The sequence below is a fragment of the Nyctereutes procyonoides genome, unplaced genomic scaffold, assembly GCF_905146905.1.
Source record: "Nyctereutes procyonoides isolate TBG_1078 unplaced genomic scaffold, NYPRO_anot_genome, whole genome shotgun sequence".
In the NCBI taxonomy this organism is placed as follows: Eukaryota; Metazoa; Chordata; class Mammalia; order Carnivora; family Canidae; genus Nyctereutes; species Nyctereutes procyonoides.
This window is the reverse complement of record NW_026575043.1, coordinates 56602963-56623086: the sequence shown is the minus strand read 5'-3', so window position 1 is coordinate 56623086 and position 20124 is coordinate 56602963. Positions and strand designations below refer to the sequence as shown.

General features: G+C 46.0%; 1 protein-coding gene across 6 annotated transcripts in view; it reads right to left on the bottom strand.

The window, feature by feature from the left end:
* The window catches only part of TMEM120B (transmembrane protein 120B), a 44836-nt gene that overhangs the window by 11935 nt on the left and 12777 nt on the right, over positions 1–20124 (bottom strand). For 4 of the 6 annotated variants that reach the window (XM_055322154.1, XM_055322152.1, XM_055322150.1 and 1 more), the window contains exons 2-6: positions 13647–13765; positions 11803–11919; positions 7478–7537; positions 6756–6851; positions 671–760 (exon numbers count right to left, since the gene is read on the bottom strand). In XM_055322154.1, the coding sequence (XP_055178129.1) occupies positions 671–760; positions 6756–6851; positions 7478–7537; positions 11803–11919; positions 13647–13765 (482 nt within the window). The remainder of the gene's footprint in view (positions 1–670; positions 761–6755; positions 6852–7477; positions 7538–11802; positions 11920–13646; positions 13766–20124) is intronic. The other 2 variants (XM_055322151.1, XM_055322155.1) reach the window with 1 other exon arrangement.

The following is a 20124-nucleotide window of genomic DNA, read 5'->3' as shown; positions in this document are numbered from 1 at the left end:
CAGGGCAGATTTGAACCAAGCCCCTCACCACGTGTCCTCCATCCTCCCCAACTCCCTGTGGGGGACTATCCACTCTTGTCACCAGGGGCAGACGTGAGGCTCAAGCTCGAACAATCACAGCCGTGCATTCTCCAGCCACAGTGATTGGTTCAGAGACAGGCATCAGTTCTGCAAGTGCCCATGTGACCCAGGAAGACCCTTGGAAGACAGCAATGTGCCCTATTTTGCTGGGAATGCTGGAAATAAAGATGTGGGCCTGGAGCTCCAGGGTGCCTCTGCATGGAGGCTGAGAATGAAGACAGCGCAGTAGACAGCAGAGGTGAGGGGTGGAGAGAAAGTGGGTCCTGATGCCACTGTCTGAGCACCTGGACTAAGCTTGACCTGAAGTCAGTCCCAACGGACCTGTTCCTTGATATGAGAAAACAAATTTCCTGTTGTGTTAAACCCATCTGAGTTAGAGTTTTTTGTAAGCAGGAGATGGACCACAGGAGGTGACACTGCAGCAGCTGACACAGTTTTCCTCCTCCATGGCTCTGAAGTCACGGACACCTCTCCCCTCCGTGGAGGAAGGGAACACAGGCTGAGGTCGACAGCCCTCACCTGCATCCCTTCCATGACAGATCTCCCCTTGGCCCCTCTATGCCCCCCCCAAAGCCGGGCCCCCAATTACCTTGAGCCATTGCTGATGAGAATACTCTCCCGAATTGTCAGGGTACAGTAATACCACACCAGCAGAAAGTTAAAAACTTCGTCCGTCACCCTGGTGGAGAGAAACAGCCCCAGGAAGGAGAGCAGGCATGAGAATCAGGGATGGCTCTCTCACCTGCACTGCAACAGAACAGCAAACCATGATGAGGGCCGCCCACCCAGGCCACCTCTGGAAACACCCACCAATCTGGGGAAGACAGAGGAAGCTGGGCCACCACCTCGCATGCCTGTGCCCCTCCTCACCTTTCCACCAGAATCCTACTTGCCTTTAAGGCTCAAGCTGAGGTTTCATCTCCTCCCCTGAGCGCACAGCCTAGGATACCCTGTCTCCCTTCTAAATTCTTATTGTCTGATGGCAACAGGAGAACTTTAAGTAGAAAGCTTCATACTTTATTTTAAACTGTCTAAATGTAAATTCCTTCTGTCCCCTTAAAACATCTATAAACTTTCTTGCACTTACAAAAAAATTCTTATGGCCTGAATTGTCTGTAAGATGAATTAAGAACTCCCTGCCTCTTCTACGGTACCCATAGCCCAGAGCCTGGCAGAGAAGGCCCTTAGAGGCCAACAGAACAGAGTGGCTGGAACTGTTGCTGTGCCCTGATCAGAGGGAAGAACTGGCAGAAACGCGGCTTGTGACCTCGTCACAGGGCTCCCTGGCTTCAGCTTTGCTGTCTATAAAATTCGAAGGTTCGCCCCCTACCCAAATATTCCGGGGTGAAGGATCCTGGGACAGAGCCAATGACAGAAAGCCCCCCAGAAGGCTCCCCTGCCACTGGCTCTAAAGAAGGCTATATCTTCCACCCCAAATGGAAGCGCCTCTGTACCTCCTAGTGCCATACACATCCACTCAGCGTGGAAACAGAGATGACCGTATGGGGTGCTAGGTGTCTGCACAGGGGAGGGAGAACACTCCCAATCTCCTCCATTTCTACCTCTGAACTACGACAACTATGATAACCCTCGGACGGAAATGGAAGGGGGTGACTCAAATACTAAGTGCAGAAGTTGGAAGGTGTCTTTTAAGCTATGTGACCCTGTTTTGTGACCACAGATGACACACTTTCAACCCCAAGCCCTCCTGAACAGTCTTGGGAGGGTCAGGAATAGACTCTGGAAACACAGGGCCTGAGTTCAAATCCCTGGTCTGCCTCTTCCCTGCTGTGGGAGCACAGGCAAGTTGGTGATTCTCCTGTGACATCACTTCCTCTATTGAAGTGGGGAGAATGATAGCAGGTCCCGTGCAGGCTGCTTGTGAGCATCAGCTGAGTTTAATATATGAAGCATGTAGAATGGGGCCTAGCACACGGGGAGGGCTACATACATTCCCTGTTATAATTTTGGGAAGTATCACAAAGTACCCAAAGTTTGAGAAGTGAGTCCCAGACCCTTAACTCTGAGGAAGTCAAAGGCTTGACTTGTTTTTTTTGTTTTTTTTTTTGTTTTTTTTTTTTTAATTTTACTTATTTACTCGTGAGAGACACAGAGAGAGAGGCAGAGACACAGGCAGAGGGAGAAGCAGGCTCCATGCAGGGAGCCCAACGCGGGACTCGATCCCGGGTCTCCAGGATCACGCCCTGGACTGAAGGCAAGCGCCAAACTGCTGAGCCACCCGGGCTGCCCCAAAGGCTTGACTTGAATGGGGTGCTGGGGTGGGGACAGCCTCCTCAGGGCAGAGGATCACTTACACATTGACTTCTGAGCTCACTTCCAGACAGGAGGCAGGCCCAGGCTGAGTCGTGCTTACCAGCATGTTTTTCACTAGTCCTTTCCTATATCTTATCAGTGAAGAGGGGGAATAAAAATAAAGCTGTATGGCCCCAGCACTGCAGGGACATGCTTGAGCACCGGCCTCAACCTGCTTGGCCTGAGTGTCTGAGCTCCCTGTTGCTACTGTAACGAAATACCACAAATTTAGTGACTGGAAGCAACACACATTTATTCTCTTACAGCTCCGGAGGTCAGAAGTCTGAAATGGGTCAGCAGGGCTGTCTTCCTTCCAGAGACTCTAGGGAAGAATCCATTTGCTTACCTTTTCCAGCATCTAGAGGTGCCTGCATTCCTGTTTCATGGCATGGCATCACCATGACTTCCACTTCTATCATCATGTTTCCTTCTCTGACTCTGACCCTCCTACTTCCCTCTTATAAGGACCCATGTACTTCCATTGGGCCCACTGAATAATCCAGGATAATCTCTTCTCAAAACCCTTAATTTAATCTATCTGCAGAGATGTTCTGCCTTGTAAGGTAACAGGTTCTGAGGATTAGAACAAGCACATCTTTGGGGATCATGACTCAGGTGGCCACACCAGGCCAGCTCTAATTACTGGGAACTTGCAATGCGCCAGGCGTTTTACACGGACAATCTCTCTGGATCCTCAAACAACCCCACAGGACTGCTTCTTGTGGCAGATCCACTTGTCACAAGTGGATGCCCGTCTATCTAACTCCCAGCAGCTGGAATCTGGAATTCCTGGCATGTCTGGGGGCTTTCTCAGGCCCTCAGAGCTCATTCTGCTGGTGAAGAGAAGCAGATCAGGAGGGACAGGGAATCAACACCTTCTGGCAGCAGTCCTCAACTCCCCTGAACAACAGCAGCTGGAAGATAAATATTCTTGCTTAGCCGCCCCTCAAGTGGGATAACTGAGGCATGTCCCATGCCTTCCCTCAGTTCTCCAGCAGCACTGGGCTCCAGATGCCTACAGGATAGCCCCTCCTGTCTCACTCTCCATTCCCTTACCAATGTTTCCTGGGATTGCCTCTGAAATAAACCACTGGCACTCAAATGCTCACCCTGGGGGTTGCTTCTGGGGGAAACACAAACCAACACAGTACAACTTCCCATTTTACAGATGAGGATACTGAGGCTCAGAGAGAGAAAGTGAGCTGGCCAGGAGTGAAATCCAAACCCAAACCCAACTAACCTGAGCTTAATTCCAACCAGTTTTCCTGAAGCTTCAAAACCCAATCCTGATAGAGGACAGTCCTAACTAGACACAGCCTCTTGGCCTGAGGCAGAAGAAAGAAGCATCACACTCTCCAGCAGGCTGACCAAAGCCTCCCAAGGACCAGGCAACATGGGCATATGTCTTCCGGCCATAAAAAGATGAGTAGAAAGGGCTCTACTCAAGGTCACACAGTCTGGGAGAGGCAGAGCTGGACCTAGAACCCACAGTTCTGAAGGACGTTGGCCATGCCCAGCCCAGCTCCAGACCTAGAGGCACCATAGAAGGGCCTTTCGGTGGGGCACCCAGCAAGGAAGCCATCCCAAGGGGGCAAAGAAAGGAAAGAGACTCCTCTTCCTTGGATGCACTGGATATTAAGCTGCAATCTCTTCCAGCCCACCCAGCCTTAGCACAAAATGATGGCAGCAATCACAACTGCTCACACTTTGATGGCACTTATGTGCCAGGCACTAGTCTAAATACTGCAAATAGAACCTATCCAGTCCTCTCGGCCATCCTACCAGGTAGCTCCCATTACTCTCATTTCATATGGGGAGGATCCGAGGTGGGGAGAGGTTAGTTCAGTTGCCCAAGGTTAAACAGCAGGACAAACTTCCCTGAAGGCAGAACGGAGATGAGCTGTCCATCCAGCCCCCTTCCCCTGTCCTATTTTTAACCCACAGAATATACACTAGGTGTTCCCTCAAAATTCACATCCGCCCAGGCCCGCAGAATATGACCTTATCTGGAAATAGGGTCTTTGCAAATTTAATTAGTTAGGATAAGGTCATATCAGATTAGGGTGGACCCTGAGTTCAAAGACTGGTGTCCTCATAAGAAGGCCCTGAGAGAAACACAGGGACATGCAGGGAAGAAGGCTCTGTAATGAGACCGAAGTACATGAAGCTCAGACTGGAGGGAGACAGCTTTTAGCCAAGGAAGCTGGCACCGCCAGGAGCTAGAAGAGGCAAGGCGGGATCCTCCCCTAGAGCCTTCAGAGCAAGTGTGGTCCCATCAGCACCTTCATTTCAGGCTCTTAGACTCCAGAACTGTGACAGAACAGATTTCTTTTTTTTTTATTTTTTTTAAATTTTTATTTATTTATGATAGTCACAGAGAGAGAGAAAGAGAGGCAGAGACACAGGCAGAGGGAGAAGCAGGCTCCATGCACCGGGAGCCCGACGTGGGATTCGATCCCGGGTCTCCAGGATCACGCCCTGGGCCAAAGGCAGGCGCCAAACTGCTGCGCCACCCAGGGATCCCCGACAGAACAGATTTCTGTTGTTCTAAGCCATCCAGCTCTTGGTGCTGTGTTCCAACAGCCCCAGGAAATGAACACAGAAAGGGGTGGGGAGAAACTGAAATACCCAGGCCCTCACTGAACTTTAAAACTTGACAACACACCATATGTTTGTCCTTTGAGGGCCCCAGATGTCCCGGTGCAAGGGAATCTGGTTGCACATCAAGAACTTCTATCCCTTCCGGAGGGGCATGTGAGCAGACAGTACTGGTGTGTGCAGCCTCTACCCTCTGGGGAAACAGGCCAGGCCCGAGGCAGCAAGCAGGCATGGGCCCAGGACCTAAAAGGGCCTTTGTCTGGACATTCAAGTGGCCAGATCAGAAACTGGACTCCCAGCCAAGAGCCTGCCAGGAAATAACCCCCTGACACGTGAGCCAAACACCCAAGCTGTACTTGGTTGCCTCCCTTTAGAGCAGAAAACCCATGGCCAGGGGGAGAAATAAAACCCCCTGAGGCAGGGCAGCTTGTACCCACTGAACTCAGCCTCTCAGAGCAGTGTGGCCCCATTCTGCTCCCAAAGCAGTAGCCGAGCTCTCACTTGCACCACTGGTGCCAGGAGCTGGGCAGAGCTCTCCATGCGCAGCATTACCAAAGCCTGGTGTCACCCTCATTTCACAGATGGGGAGACTGAGGCTCTCAGAGGGAACCTGCTCATGGTAACCATCAGTTAGTCCCAAAGCCAGGATTCAAACCCAGACAGTCTATGATCTTTTTTTCTTCCTTCTTTCTTTCCTTTTTCTCTATCTCTTTCCCACTTTTATAATTGATACATAATTCATATACCCTACAATTCATCCTTTCAAAGTATATAATCAGGGCAGCCCAGGTGGCTCAGTGGTTTAGCGCCGCCTTCAGCCCAGAGGGTGATCCTGGAGTCCCAGGATGGAGTCCCACGTCAGGCTCCCTGCATGGAGCCTGCTTCTCTCTCTGCCTGTGTCTGTTCCTCTCTCTCTCTCTCTCTCTCAATCTCTCTCTCTATGTCTCTCATGAATAAATAAAATCTTTTTTAAAAAGTATATAATCATTACTTTTTATAGATTCAGAGCTGTACATTCATCATCTCTACCTAATTCTGGAACATTCTCCTCACTCCAACAGAAATCCCATGCCTGGGACACCTGGGTGGCTCAGTGGTTGAGTATCTGCCTTCAGCTCAAGGTGTGACTCTGGTCCAGGGATCGAGTTCTGCATTGAACTCCCTGTGAGGGGCCTGCTTCTCCCTCTGCCTGTGTCTCTGCCTCTCTCTTTGTGTCTCTCATGAATAAATCAATAAAATCATGAAAGAAAGAGAAAGAAAGAAAGAAAGAAAGAAAGAAAGAAAGAAAGAAAGAAAGAAAGAAAGAAAGAAAGAAGAGAAATCCCATGTCCATCAACAGTGCCCACTCCCACTTCCCTTCCACCCAGCTCCTGACCACTAATCTGCCTTCTATCTCTATAGATCTGCCTGTTCTGGATACTTTATATAAATGGAATCATACAATATGTGGCCTTTTGTGACTAACTTCTCTCACTGAACATAATGTTTTCAAGGTTCATCCATGTTGTGGCACGTATCAATACTTTACTCCGATTTATTACTAGAATAATATTCCATTGCATGAGTATGCCATTGGGCTCTTTCCCAAGAGTTACAAGGTCTCTCCAATAGGGCTTCAGTAGATATTTGTTAGACAGATATAGAGTGGACAGGACTGCTATTTCTCATGAGAAAAGGCTTTTCTCTACCTACAACCTACCAAACACTGCAGATACAAGAGACCCCCCCCCCATGTCTACACACACCACCACACTTCCTGTTACCTGTAGTGGAGGACAAATCGACATGCCACAGCACCCAGGAGCAGGATGATGGTCAGGTAGAGCTTGAACTTCTCATACTCATCCTTGTAAGCAAATCTGCAGTGAGCAACACCCCCAGGAAAGGTCATATAACTATTAACTATAGTTTCAGTAATATAACCATATTTCATCTTGAGGCAGAATCCTCAGCCCCATTAGATCCTCCACCTACCACCACCCACTGCCCACAAGAACCTTCTGATCCCAAAGGAAAGCTCTGGTCTTGAATTAATGGTGATGATCGATTAGAGAAAGAGGACCCATATGCAAAGCTTCCCATGTCCCTGGACTCCTGGGGTAGATCTCTGGGCCGATGATGGGGATGCTACAGCAACAAAAACACCAGAGTTCTCCTACCCCCAGAACTGACCACTTTCAGATGGACAGTACTGCCTGCTGCCCAGGAGAACTGGTGTTATAAGGAGTGGAATGGAGCAGGGCCCATTTCTCATGGGAAAGTAGCAGTTCTGTTTACCCAATGTATCAACTGCATGAAGAGAAGGAAGTAACCCTCTGAGGATGGTCTCCCCACAGAAAAGAGAGTGTCAGAAAAACTAAGAGCCAGAGCCCAACTCTTAATGTTTTCTATTTATGCAAAAATTCTAGCTTGGTTCATTTCTTCTGAGTTGAAAAAGCAAAATGCCTGGATTCCCTAAAGCCAGGTGGGAGTCTGAGATACTTACTTGGCCTGGTTGCTGAGAAGGGTCACATTCACATTGCCAAGGACCAGATTTAAGTAGAGCCTGGAAGGAAAGTACTTGTGAGTGCCGACTTGTTCCTTACCAGCCCTGGGAGTGGGCCCCAACCAAAAACATTCAAACTTAGTAAGCATGCATTAAGCACTGATGTTAGAAAATAGAGTGCTAAACTTAGCAGTAAAATTCTCACATGGAGTGAGAATGACTAGAGTATGTTACAACTGTGACACACAACAGTCATGACCAAGCCATTTCCCCCATTTTAGCTGGCCTAGGGACCATATTTCCCAGGCTCTCTTGCAGCTAATGTGAGCATGTGACTAAATTTCAACCAGTGAGGTGAACACGTGTACAATCTCTAGGTCAATTTGAAGGTTCTCTAGCACACCTGGGTGGCTCAGTGGCTCAGCAGTTAAGCATTTGCCTTCGGCTCAGGTCATGATCCCAAGGTCTTGGGAATCAAGGCCTGCATCAGGCTACCTTGCAGGGAGCCTGCTTCTCCCTGTGCCTGTGTCTCTGCCTCTCTGTGTATCTCTTATGAATAAATAAATAACATCTTTTTTTAAAAAAAGGGTTATTTTTATTTTTTTTAAAAGGGTTATTTTTAAAACTGAAGTATAACCTTCAGTATATTTATAGGTATACCTACAGTATATTTTATGCCTAGCTCCTTTCCCTCAATATTATGTTGGTGAGACTCATTCATGTTGTCTGTGTATAGTATTCCACTCAGTGGAGATACGACAACTTACTTATTCATTCTACTACTGATGAACACTTAAGATGTTTTCAGTTTTTGGCTAATAGAAATACAGCTGCTGTGAACACTTTTTTTTTTTAATCAAGATGTAATTCATATAAAATAACATCACCCATTTTTTAAAGTTTTATTTTTTTAAAGATTATTTATTTATTTATTCAGAGAGAGAGAGAGAGAGAGGCAGAGACACAGGCAGAGGGAGAAGCAGGCTCCATGCAGGAAGCCCGACGCAGGACTTGATCCCAGGTCTCCAGGACCACACCCCCAGCTGCAGGCGGCACTAAACTGCTGCGCCACCGGGCTGCCACGTGGGGCTTGAACTCATGGCCCTGAGATCAAAAGTCACATGCTCTTCTGAGTGAGCCAGCCAGGCACCCCTATGACCTCACCCTTTTCAAGTATACAACTTCATGGTTTCTAGTATATTCAAAATATTATATAACTGTCACCATTACCTAATTCTAGAATATTTTCATCATCCCAAAGAAAGCCCATACCTATCAGCAGTCACTTCCTTTCCTCCTTTCTCCCAGCACCTGGCAACCACTAATCTACTCTCCATCTATGGATTTGCCTATTCTGGACATTTCATACAAAAAAAAATTAATGCAACATGTGATGTGTCCTTTTTGTGTCTGGATTCTTTACTGTTGACATTCATATACATGTCTATTGGAGGGCAGAAGCACTCATTTCCACTGGCTATAGAGATAGGAGTGGAATTTCTAGATTATAGAATTTGTGTGTTTTTGGCTTTGCTGGGGAATGATAAACTTTTTTTTTTTTTTTTTTTTGGTAAAAAGGATCTGCTTGCCCTCCACTTCCTGAGGATGTGATGGTGTAATCCAGTTTTGGCCATGCACATGAGCACAACTCCCTGAAGAGTGGAGAGGCAGGGAGCTGGACTGGAAGGATCCTGAGTCCTCACATGACCCCATGAGCCCGTCACTCTTGGTCCTCTGACCTCTGGACTGCTGTGTGAGAAGAGAAACCGCCAGCTTGCTGGAGGCCCTGCATCATCAGGCTTTTGTTACAATAGCCTGTACTCCAATAGCACAAATAAAGTACAAATAAATGGTTATGAAATTTTGGGAGAGGAAGGGTTAATTCCACAGAGGGAGAGAGGTTTTGGAAAGGCTTCATTTAATTGACAATATTTGAATGAGACTTTGAAGGATGAGTAGAAGGTCCAGAGGAGAAAAGCAAACAGAAGAGTCTTCTTTCTAGCTCTGAGTAAATTCTAGGGGCATTTCCAGTATGGTGTAACTGGAACAGAGGTGTAAAAAGAACATCTTTCTTTTTTTGCCTAGTGATACAGTATACTTCCTGAAAAAGCAGTGCCATTTCCCTTCAGAGATCCATCATCCCCCCACCAACACCGCCCCCCCCCCCAAGTTCCTAGGGTAAGGCAGTGAGCTGCACTTAGCCCATCAAACCAGTGCATCCTCCTGATTGGGTTAAGGATGGTCACGTGACACATTGGTCACAAGCCAATGAGACTCAGTCCTGGGATTTTTTTCCCCCCAGAACTACTAAGAAACAAAGAGGCTTTCTCTACTGGAACTGGTAAGCCAGCAGAATGCAAACCCAGAGCTACTGGGGCCAGTTTGCAAAGAAAGTCTCCCTAAGAACAAAACCCACATAGTAAAGAGAGTAAAAGGAAAGCTCCCTAAGAGACAGAGCCTAACAATATTACTTGAGCAGCAAGATCCAGCCAGACCCACAGCAAAATCTGCACCTTTCTATTATTATACAAGCCAATAAATTCCCTATTTTTTTGTAAGCACTTTGAGTTGGGTTTTCTGTCACATGAAGCCAAAGATTGCCAACCAATGTAAAATGTATGGAGGACTAAGGTGACTAGAGCTGGGAAAGTGTATCTGAGCCACACTGTAAAAATGGGTCATGCTGGGGCGCCCAGGTGACTCAGTGGGTTAAGCGTCTGTCTTCAGCTCAGGTCATGTTCTCAAGGTCCTGGAATCGAGCCTCACGTCGGGCTTCCAGCACTCAGTGGGGAGCTTACTTTTCCCTCTGCCTTTCCCCTTGCTCCTGCTCTGTGTCTCTATCTCTTAAATAACTAAATAAAATCTTTTTAAAAAATTTTAGGGACCCCTAGGTGGCTCAGTGGTTGAGCATCTGCCTTAAGCTTAGGTTGTGATCCTGAGATCCTGGGATTTAGTTTTGCATCAGGCTCACTGTGGGAACCCTGCTTCTCCCTCTGCCTGTGTCTCTGCCTCTCTCTGGGTCTCTCATGGATAAATAAATAATATTTTTATGTATTTTTTTTAATTTTAAAAAGGGTCATGCAGTTTTATTCTATGGAAAATTATCACTACCCAACTCAAAGAGTTTTTCATCAAATATGGCAAAAGAAGAGAAGCCAAGAGGAATGGCTTTAAATGTCAAAGGGATAGTAAGCCTCCTGATAGGGCCTCTGGCTAGTGGTAGGCCAAACCAGGAGAAAGGGCCAGAGGTAACTGATGGGAGCACACTTAGCAGTCTGCACCAGGTTTTTTTTTTTTAATTTTTTATTTATTTATGATAGTCACACAGAGAGAGAGAGAGAGGCAGAGACACAGGCAGAGGGAGAAGCAGGCTCCATGCACCGGGAGCCCGACGTGGGATGCGATCCCGGGTCTCTAGGATCACGCCCTGGGCCAAAGGCAGGCGCCAAACCGCTGCGCCACCCAGGGATCCCTGCACCAGGTTTTAGTACAACACTGTCCGATCTTGCTTTGGAACAGGTGGCAGTGATGTCACCTGAGGGGGGAAATGGGACTTCTCCAAAGGAGGAAGACAGAAAGAACAAAAGCTCTGGAGTCAGAGTGTTTACATCCAAACATGGGCTGAGCCACCTGAGCAGAACACCCCCAATTGTCTTTGAATCTTTTAGAATTTGGATACCTGGGTCTGACTCACCAAGCTGTAGACAATTCAAAAGCCCCCAGCACAATGCTAGGCATACAACAGGCACTCAAGAAGTGTTTGTTCTCAAAGGAAAAGAGAGGGAGAGAGAGAGAGAGGGGGAGGAGAGGGAGAGAGAGAGAGAGAGAGAGAGAGAGAGAGAGAGAGAGAGAAAAGAAACAATCTTAAGTACAGAGAACAAACTGATGGTCATCAGAGGAGAGGGGCTGGGGGTGGGGGGAAACAAGTGATGGGGATGAAGGAGTGAACTCGTGCTGATGAGCATCGGCTGATGTACACCCGATACTAATACAGTACTGTCAACTATACCAGAATTTAAAATAAAAATAAAATAAACAAATGTTTGTTCTTTAGGAAAAAACATCTCTTCTCTTGACCTTGGGTGGCACCACGCATGTGGCAGGTGCTGGAAACCAGATCTTACAAAAGCCCTCCCAGGAAGGTCACTCTGAGACCCCCTCCTGTTCTGTGGAGAAACATCTGAGGAATCTGCCTTCTGTCTCCTCTTGCTTCCCTCCTTTCCCTCAACCTCAAGCCCCAGCAGGCAGCTGGGAATCACACAGACCAGTACTCTAGGCCTGGGTGTCTGCCCACTGCAGGGGTGGGATAAGTTCCCAGCTCCTACCCATTCTTCTTGGGCAGGTAGGCCTCCATGTCGAAGAAGATGTTCTGACGCTCCTTGATGTTGGCGCTCATCTGCTGAATGAGCTCTGCCTCCTCCCGACTGGCATGGTTCTTGTACCTGTTTGGTCAGATGTGTGGGCATAGGATAAGCAGGGTGTTACTCAAATTAGAGGAAGAATCCGGGGGCTCTGGGCACTGCCCTCCTGTCTTTATATCTCAATGCCTCTTGCAACCTCAATTCTCCCTCTGTACCCTGTGGGTTTGACACTGGGTCACTGCTAGCTTGTGACCTTGGAAAAGCCCTTTAACCTCTCCATCTTATTTTCCATACCCGAAAAACAGGGGTAACATCAGGCCTACTTCATGGACAGTACTCGTGTGAGGAGTAAGTGAGTACGCTAAATGTAACACATTTAGAATGACCTTCATACAAGGTATGAGGACCTCAATGGACCTCTAGAGGCAATACCTTGCTTCTTACTCTTCTAAAAGAAGAGCCTGAAGATTACTAGGAGTGCAGACAGGAAAGTGCTTTAAAACTATTAGCAGTTAACTGATCATTGTCTGGGGTTTTTTTTTGTGATATTTAACTCTCAAGACTAGAAAAACAAGACAGTGGACACCCTCTCAGTGTATTAAGTGTATCCTCATGGGTCAACCTTCTAACCCAATGGTTCTCAACTGGGGACAATTGTCAATGTCTAGGAGCATTTTGTTTGTCAAACAGGAATGGGGGATTCTATTCGCATCTAGTGGGTAGTGTCCAGAGATGCTGTCACACATCCTAGAATACATAGCATAGACCTTGCAGCAGAATTATCAACAGTGCCATGGATGAAAAATCCTAGACTGATAAAGACTATTGAGTCTTACCGTAAGTAAGGTGTGTTTTTCGGAGTGGCAATGTCATTACATGGAACCATTCACACTCTTACTCCATGACTAATGGGCCCCCATTTCCAAAATGGTCAGCCAAGGTTAGGGATATAATTAGTAACGTTTGCAAAAATTGCCCACAAGGGGAGGGAAGAATTGACCAGGAGTTAATACACTATAGTATGGAGACCCAGCTAAGTCAACTGGATAAGCCACTCAGAGCCTCAGTCTCCTTGCCTGCATCACTCTCTAGACCCCTTTACCTATGGGGGATGAGAGCTCTTTCCACACCATGAAGACATGAGGATTGGCAAGTGAACATATGACCCTGACCTCAAGAACTGAACTAAGTCATGAGCTTAAAAACTTCCCTACCCCAGGGATGCCAGACTTCCTACCGCCTACACCAGAGACCTATAATAACTTTCCTCTGGGAAACTACCTCTCCTCCTCTTTCCCACTCCATATAGTCAAGTAAGACTGTCCCATCCCCCAGGTCCATAAACTAAGCATATGACCTACTTTTGCCTAACCAGAGTCTCAGTGATTGGTTAAAATATGAGCATGTGACCAATTCCAGCAATGAGAATCACATCTAGAACTTTCACTGAAAAACAAGTGATTGTGCTGTGGTAAAAAAAAAAAACAATAACACCACCACCACCAACAAAAACAATAGGAAGTAAGGATGGGGGAGGTAAGTCTGGAAGCTATAAGTCTGGCACTGCTGATGGCCATCTCAGTGACCATAAGGGGACAGTCAGCCAATTGAGAGTGAAGCCAATCTAGAGGACGGCAGAATTTAGAGGGGGGGAAAAAACAGATTCCTAAAAACATCTTTTGACCCCTGGATCCAGTGATGTCCGAAACTACTCCTGTTTTTTTTCCATTAAAATTTCCATTCTCTGCTCAAGCCAGCTTTGAGCTGGGCAAGTCCCTTAAAACCAGAGGAGCTGCAGCCTTGCCTACCTCTGGAGCGTGTGCTTCAAGTCCTTCAGTCGCGTCTTCTGCTTGTTGATGGAGCCGCTACACAAAGTCTGGAGTGAGGTCAGCTCCTCCAGCTTCTGCCTGTAGATCCTGTGGGTTTCCTGAGAGATAGAGGCGCCCAAGTAGGGTGTAGGGGAGAATGTGAATGGGTGGTTTTTCATATTTTGCTTGTGTCATGAAATATGGCTGTGGAAGTCAGTTTGACAGCTACAATGATACAACTACCACCATCAAAGATGTAGCTTAGAAAACTGGGACTGGAACTAGGGAAGGCAGCATGGCACAGAACCTGTGTATAGAACCAATGTTTTGTTTGTTTTGTTTTGTTTTGTTTTGTTTCCTACCTAGCTTCCATCCTTCCTAATAGCAACAGCAACCAAATATGAGGTGGCCTCTGAGAGGCCAGCTCTTGTCAACCTCTTCTTGGACCAGATGGTTTGAGTAGAGCTAACAGTCTCCATGCCAGGAATGGGCATGTAATCCAGGCCTAGCCAATCAGCATCCTCCGATGCCCTAACCAGTGACTGGTTCAGAGGTAGACACGTGGCTCAAACTGGGCCAGTGAGAGTCAGCCCTGGGACTTTGGTTTAGAAGTATTGGTTTAGAAATGCCCTCCTTCTAAGTTTGCTAATCTGCTAGAAAGTACACCTGAGGCTACTGAGCAAATGAAGCCAAACAGGAAAACAAAATTGCAATGCAGGAGGAGATAGAATTCTCACAGCATCAATTCAGCCGTGAGATCTAACCTGGTCTGAATGTAATACTCTTGGTGATATGAATTAATAAACTCTTTTTAACTTAGGCTAGTTTGAGTTGGGTTTCTGATCCAGGCAATAAAGAGACTTCTTGCTAAGTCAAATAAGGACAAACATCTTCCCTCAAAGTCAGCCCTCCCTACCTCAGGCTCTGGAAATAATAATTCAGGGCCACGAAGCTTAGGGAAAGACTTCACTCCAATGCAGGGAGGATGAATACAGCAACTTCTTGATCATGTTGCCACAGCACACCTCACCCAACATTACACCATATGCTCAGTAACAACCCCTTCCCTCTAGAGTTCTGATCATCTAAGACAAACATCAACAATTTGGAGGAAACAGCATGAGGGACAGGGACCATGAAATTAAAAACCATAATCCAATGAACATAAAGTGTCTATTTTCTTGGGTGGTGGATAAATGTATTTATCAGAGGGAGGAAAAAAGGGGGATGGTCAAAGCCTAAACTCTCATGTCTGCCAGGCAGGGTCTCTAGAATATGACAGTCAAGCCAGAAAATAAAGAAATAGTGAAGGCAATGAAGTGAAGAGATAAAATTAGGAACATCAAAGAATATTGAGCAAGTCTACCCTGGCCCTGAGATGAATGGGCTTGGTCCCCCTGAATTCACACTGCATTCTCACTCTCCTTCCTGGGTCCCTGGAGAGGAAAACCATGTCTTTTCTGTAACTTTTTAGCTTTTTTTTTTTAAGATTTTATTTATTTATTCATGAGACACAGAGAAAAGCAGAGACATAGGCAGAGGGAGAAGCAGACTCCCTGCAGGTCCTTGCAAGGTCCTTGCAGGGAGCCCAATGCGGGACTTGATCCCTGGACCTGGGATCACACCCTGAGCCAAAGACACATGCTCAACCACTAAGCCACCCAGGTGTCCCACTTTTTAGCTTTAAATAATTTCAAACTTGCTAAAGAACTCCCGTATACCCGTCACCCAGATTCACTGTTGGCATTATGCCATACATATTTGCTTTATTCTGTGTGTGTGTGTGTGTTTGTGTGTTATTTTTTTAAAGATTTTATTTATTTATTCATGAGAGACACAGAGAGAGAGAGAGAGGCAGAGACACAGGCAGAGGGAGAAGCAGGCTCCATGCAGGGAGCCTGATGTGGGACTCAATCCTGGGTCTCCAGGATCACGCCCTGGGCCAAAGGCGGCACTAAACTGCTGAGCCATCTGGGCTGCCCTGTGTGTTCTTTTTCTATAACAGGCACCAGTGAACTACAGCCCATAGGCCAAATCTCCAACCACCAGATTCTGTATGGGCAGTAAGCTAGAAATGGTTTTTGCCTGGTTGAAAAAAAATCAAAAGAATATTTCATGACACGTGAAAAGCATATGAAATTGAAATTTCAGTATCCATAAATAAACTTTATTGGAGCACAGCCACACCCGTTCATTTACATATTGTCGTGGCTACTCTGGTACTACAACAGGCAGAGTGAGTAGTTGTGACACAGACCATATGGCCCACCAAAGCCTAGAATCCTTATTCCATAGCCTTTCTGCCAAAAAAAGTTTGCCCACTTCTTTCTAAACCATTTGGGAATTGGTTGTAGACAACATGCTTCTTTACTCTTAAATACTTCAGTGTGTATTTCCTAAGAACACAACATTCTCTTATATATCCATCGTCCAATGATCAAATCATCGTTTCTCTTTAGGCTCCTTTAGTCTACAACAGTTCTTCAATTCTTCTTTGTCTTTCATGACATGGATATTTTTAAAGGGTGCAGTCCAGTTGTTTTGAAGAATGTCATCCCCATCTGGGTTTGTCAGATATTTCCTCATGATTGGAGTTTGGTTATGCATTTGGATCAGAAATACCATTAAAGTGACGCTGTGTCCTCAGTGTCTCCTATCAGGAAGGACACCATGTCTGTGATTTTAACTTTGATTGCTTGCTGCCCACTGCTTTCTCCATTTACAGTGACCAGCTTCCTATCTGCAATTAACAAGTAATCTGTAAAGAGGGAGGCTGTGATTTACTCACTTTTGAATTCTTCGGCCCTCTATGTTCAACTAATCTGCTAGTATTACAGGAAACCCTCCAGAACTGGACAGGAAGGATGGGGGAAGAGAGATCCCAAGTAGACTACTCAGCTTTTGAGAAGGTGGGGCCTCTGAACCAAGAGTCCTCGGTGACACCAGCTGATGTTGAAAGATAAAGGGCCATGCTACCTCCTGGCAATCTTTGGTGCTGGATCCCACCACAGAAAAATGAGATCGAGCCCGCAACATCAGCAGCCAGATGCTCACCAGGCCCCCTTGGATTTAAATTAATATCTAACTTCTTAAGTAAAACATGAAGACAATATCCTCGTTAAAAATTAAAATGCTAAAAAAAAAAATTAAAATGCTACATGGGGATCCCTGGGTGGCTCACGGTTTAGCGCCGCCTTCAGCCCAGGGTGTGATCCTGGAGACCCAGGATCGAGTCCCACATCAGGTTCCCTGCGTGGAGCCTACTTCTCCCTCTGCCTGTGTCTCTGCCTCTCTCTCTATGTGTCTCTCATGAATAAATAAATGAAATCTTTAAAAAATAAAAATTAAAAAAATTAAAATGCTACAGCTATGGCTGGAGTCACCTATGAATATCCAGCACCCTGTCTTCTCCCCTTTCTCCAGAGGTAACTACTATTACCAGATTCTTCTGGACTTTTATCTATGTATTTTTCCAGACTGTAGTCTATTTACCTATGTATATCTATATAGACCTATTTCTACATATATGCACATAAATATATATACATGTACATAAAAAATACACACTGTTGCAAAAATGAATTGTTCCTAATACTTATTCTCCTTTATTTCCTTAAGTAACAGGACCCCACTGAGTTGTTAGCTGGGCACATAGCCACCCAGAAACAGACACTTCCTAGCCTCCCTTGCAGCTATGTGTAGTAGGAGGACTGTGAGTTAGCCAAAGGGATGCAGGTAGAAGTGGTATGTAAGTTCTGAATCGCATCTTTATAAGGAGCTGCTTTCCCTCCACTGTCCCCTTCCCTGGCTGGGATACGGCAACAAGAGGTGCAGTTACCTTAAAATCAGAGATGGAAGCCACTTGATGTCAATGGCAAATCCCAATGTCCCTTCCCCAGCCAAACCAACCTCTGATGACTTCATGTGACAGAGCTTCCCACCTGTAGTGGTTTTAAAACATGATCGCGGGATCCCTGGGTGGCGCAGCGGTTTGGCGCCTGCCTTTGGCCCAGGGCGCGATCCTGGAAACCCGGGATCGAATCCCACGTCAGGCTCCCAGTGCATGGAGCCTGCTTCTCCCTCTGCCTATGTCTCTGCCTCTCTCTCTCTCTCTGTATGACTATCATAAATAAATAATAATAAAAAAAATAAAAAAAATAAAACATGATCGCCCATCCTTTAGCATTCCTCACTTAAAAATGTGAGATATCGGGATCCCTGGGTGGCGCAGCGGTTTGGCGCCTGCCTTTGGCCCAGGGCGCGATCCTGGAGACCCGGGATCGAATCCCACGTCGGGCTTCCGGTGCATGGAGCCTGCTTCTCCCTCTGCCTGTGTCTCTGCCTCTCTCTCTCTCTCATAAATAAATAAAATAAAATAATTAAAAAAAATACAGATAGGCTTGTAGCTAGTTTAACCAATAAAATATGGCTGAAGCAACACTATAGTTTCGGAGAAAAAAAGTCACGGAAGGCCATGTGACTTCTGCCTTATTTGCTGGAACACTTGCTTTTAGAGCAAACAGTTCATCTGCCCTGAGGCCACCATGATGTATAGAAAACCTAGTCACACCTAGGCACTCTGATCAATCGTACCAAATGAGACAAACATTCTTGTCATTCCAGCGCAGACATTTAGACTAGTGGGTGAAGAAATCTCCAGATGGGAGCACCTGGTCAGTTAAGTGTCTGCCTTTGGCTCAGGTCATGATCCTAGGGTCCTGGGATCGAGCCCCATATTGGGATCCTTGCCCAGTGGGGAGCCTGCTTCTCCCCTCCCTGCTCACTAACCTCTGTCTCTGTCTCTGTCTCTCTCTCTCTCTCTGTCTCTCTCTCAAATACATAAAATCTTTTACAAAAGAGAAAAAGAAATAAACCTCCAAATGATCCCAGCCACAATCTGTAAGGTATACCCAGCCATTTATGTCTTCTCAGCTAAAGCTCTGACATCAGAACACAGTCAAGCCACTCCTATCATGCCCTGTCTAAACCCCTGACCCACAGAATCCATGAGCAAAATGTAATTACTATTTTTTAAAATGTAATTACTATTGTTTTATATAGCGACACATAACTGAACACCACTTACCCTGGACCACAGCTCTCTTTGGACTGCTATGTGACAAAGAAGCTACCTCATTTAAGCCTTTTTTTTTTTAACTTGGGGATCTCTTTGTTACAGCAGCATAGCTTATACACTAAAGCCCATACTTTTGATTTTTAAAAATATATTAACAGTATCAGAATATAGATATGATTCCACAAGTTTCTTTTTCTCACTCAACAATATGTCTTGAAGATCTACAAACATAAGAATGTGTATACTTCATTCTTTTCAGAGCTGTGCAAAATTTCATGCTATGGACACAGTTATTGAGCCATTCTATTGCTGGATATTTAGGTTGTTTCCAGTCTCTACCTATAACCAACAATGCAACATTAACAAATATCCTTGCACTGCCTCCCTGGGCATACACACAAGCATCTCTCTAGGGTAGGGAAGAAGGATTACTGGGTCAAAGTGTACAGCCTTGTTTTAATAGATCTTGGCCAACTGCCCACAGAGTGGCTGTATCAATTTACACTCCCACTTACAGCATATGACATTTGTCGACATCTTACCAACACTCAATGACATCTACTTTTCTACAGGCACTTCTCTAATCTCTGCTGGTGATATTTTCTGCTCAATCCTAAAGCATCAGATTGGGTAGGGATAGGAAGTCTGTGAATCTTCCCACAATTTTGTCCCTGGGCATATGGAGTCACTCCTGTTCCCCTTTGGTTCTTTCTCTCTGCCATCAACTAGAGCCACTTCCCAGGGGACAGCCTATGATGGAGACCATACATTGGTCCACTCCTGTCTTCAGCTCCAGACTCAGGATTTGACAGCTAAGAGGAGAACAATATGGGGTTGGGGTGTCGGGGTGGGGGGAGTCAGAAACAAGGTCCTTTGTGTGACATACTCTCTACTCCCAAGGCATCCCTCACCCACACCCAGAATCTGCTGATTTCACTTCATACCAATCCCATAAGCAGTAGGAAAGATTATCAATTCATTTCATGGATCCTAACTTTTCTCCAGACTGCTACCTCTTATTCTCTCTAACTGTAATAAAATACATATAACATAAAATTTACCATTTTAATCATTTAAAATTTCTAAATTTTTTCTAATTCTAATAAAACACATTTAAAAATTACCATCTTATGGAACTGGAGGGTATTATGCTGAGTGAATTAAGTCAATCGGAGAAGGACAGTGTATGTTCTCATTCATTTGGGGAATATGAATAATAGTGAAAGGGAATATAAGGGAAGGGAGAAGAAATGTGTGGGAAATATCAGAAAGGGAGACAGAACATAAAGACTCCTAACTCTGGGAAATGAACTAGGGGTGGTGGAAGGGGAGGAGGGCGGGGGGTGGGGGTGAATGGGTGACGGGCACTGAGGGGGACACTTGATGGGATGAGCACTGGGT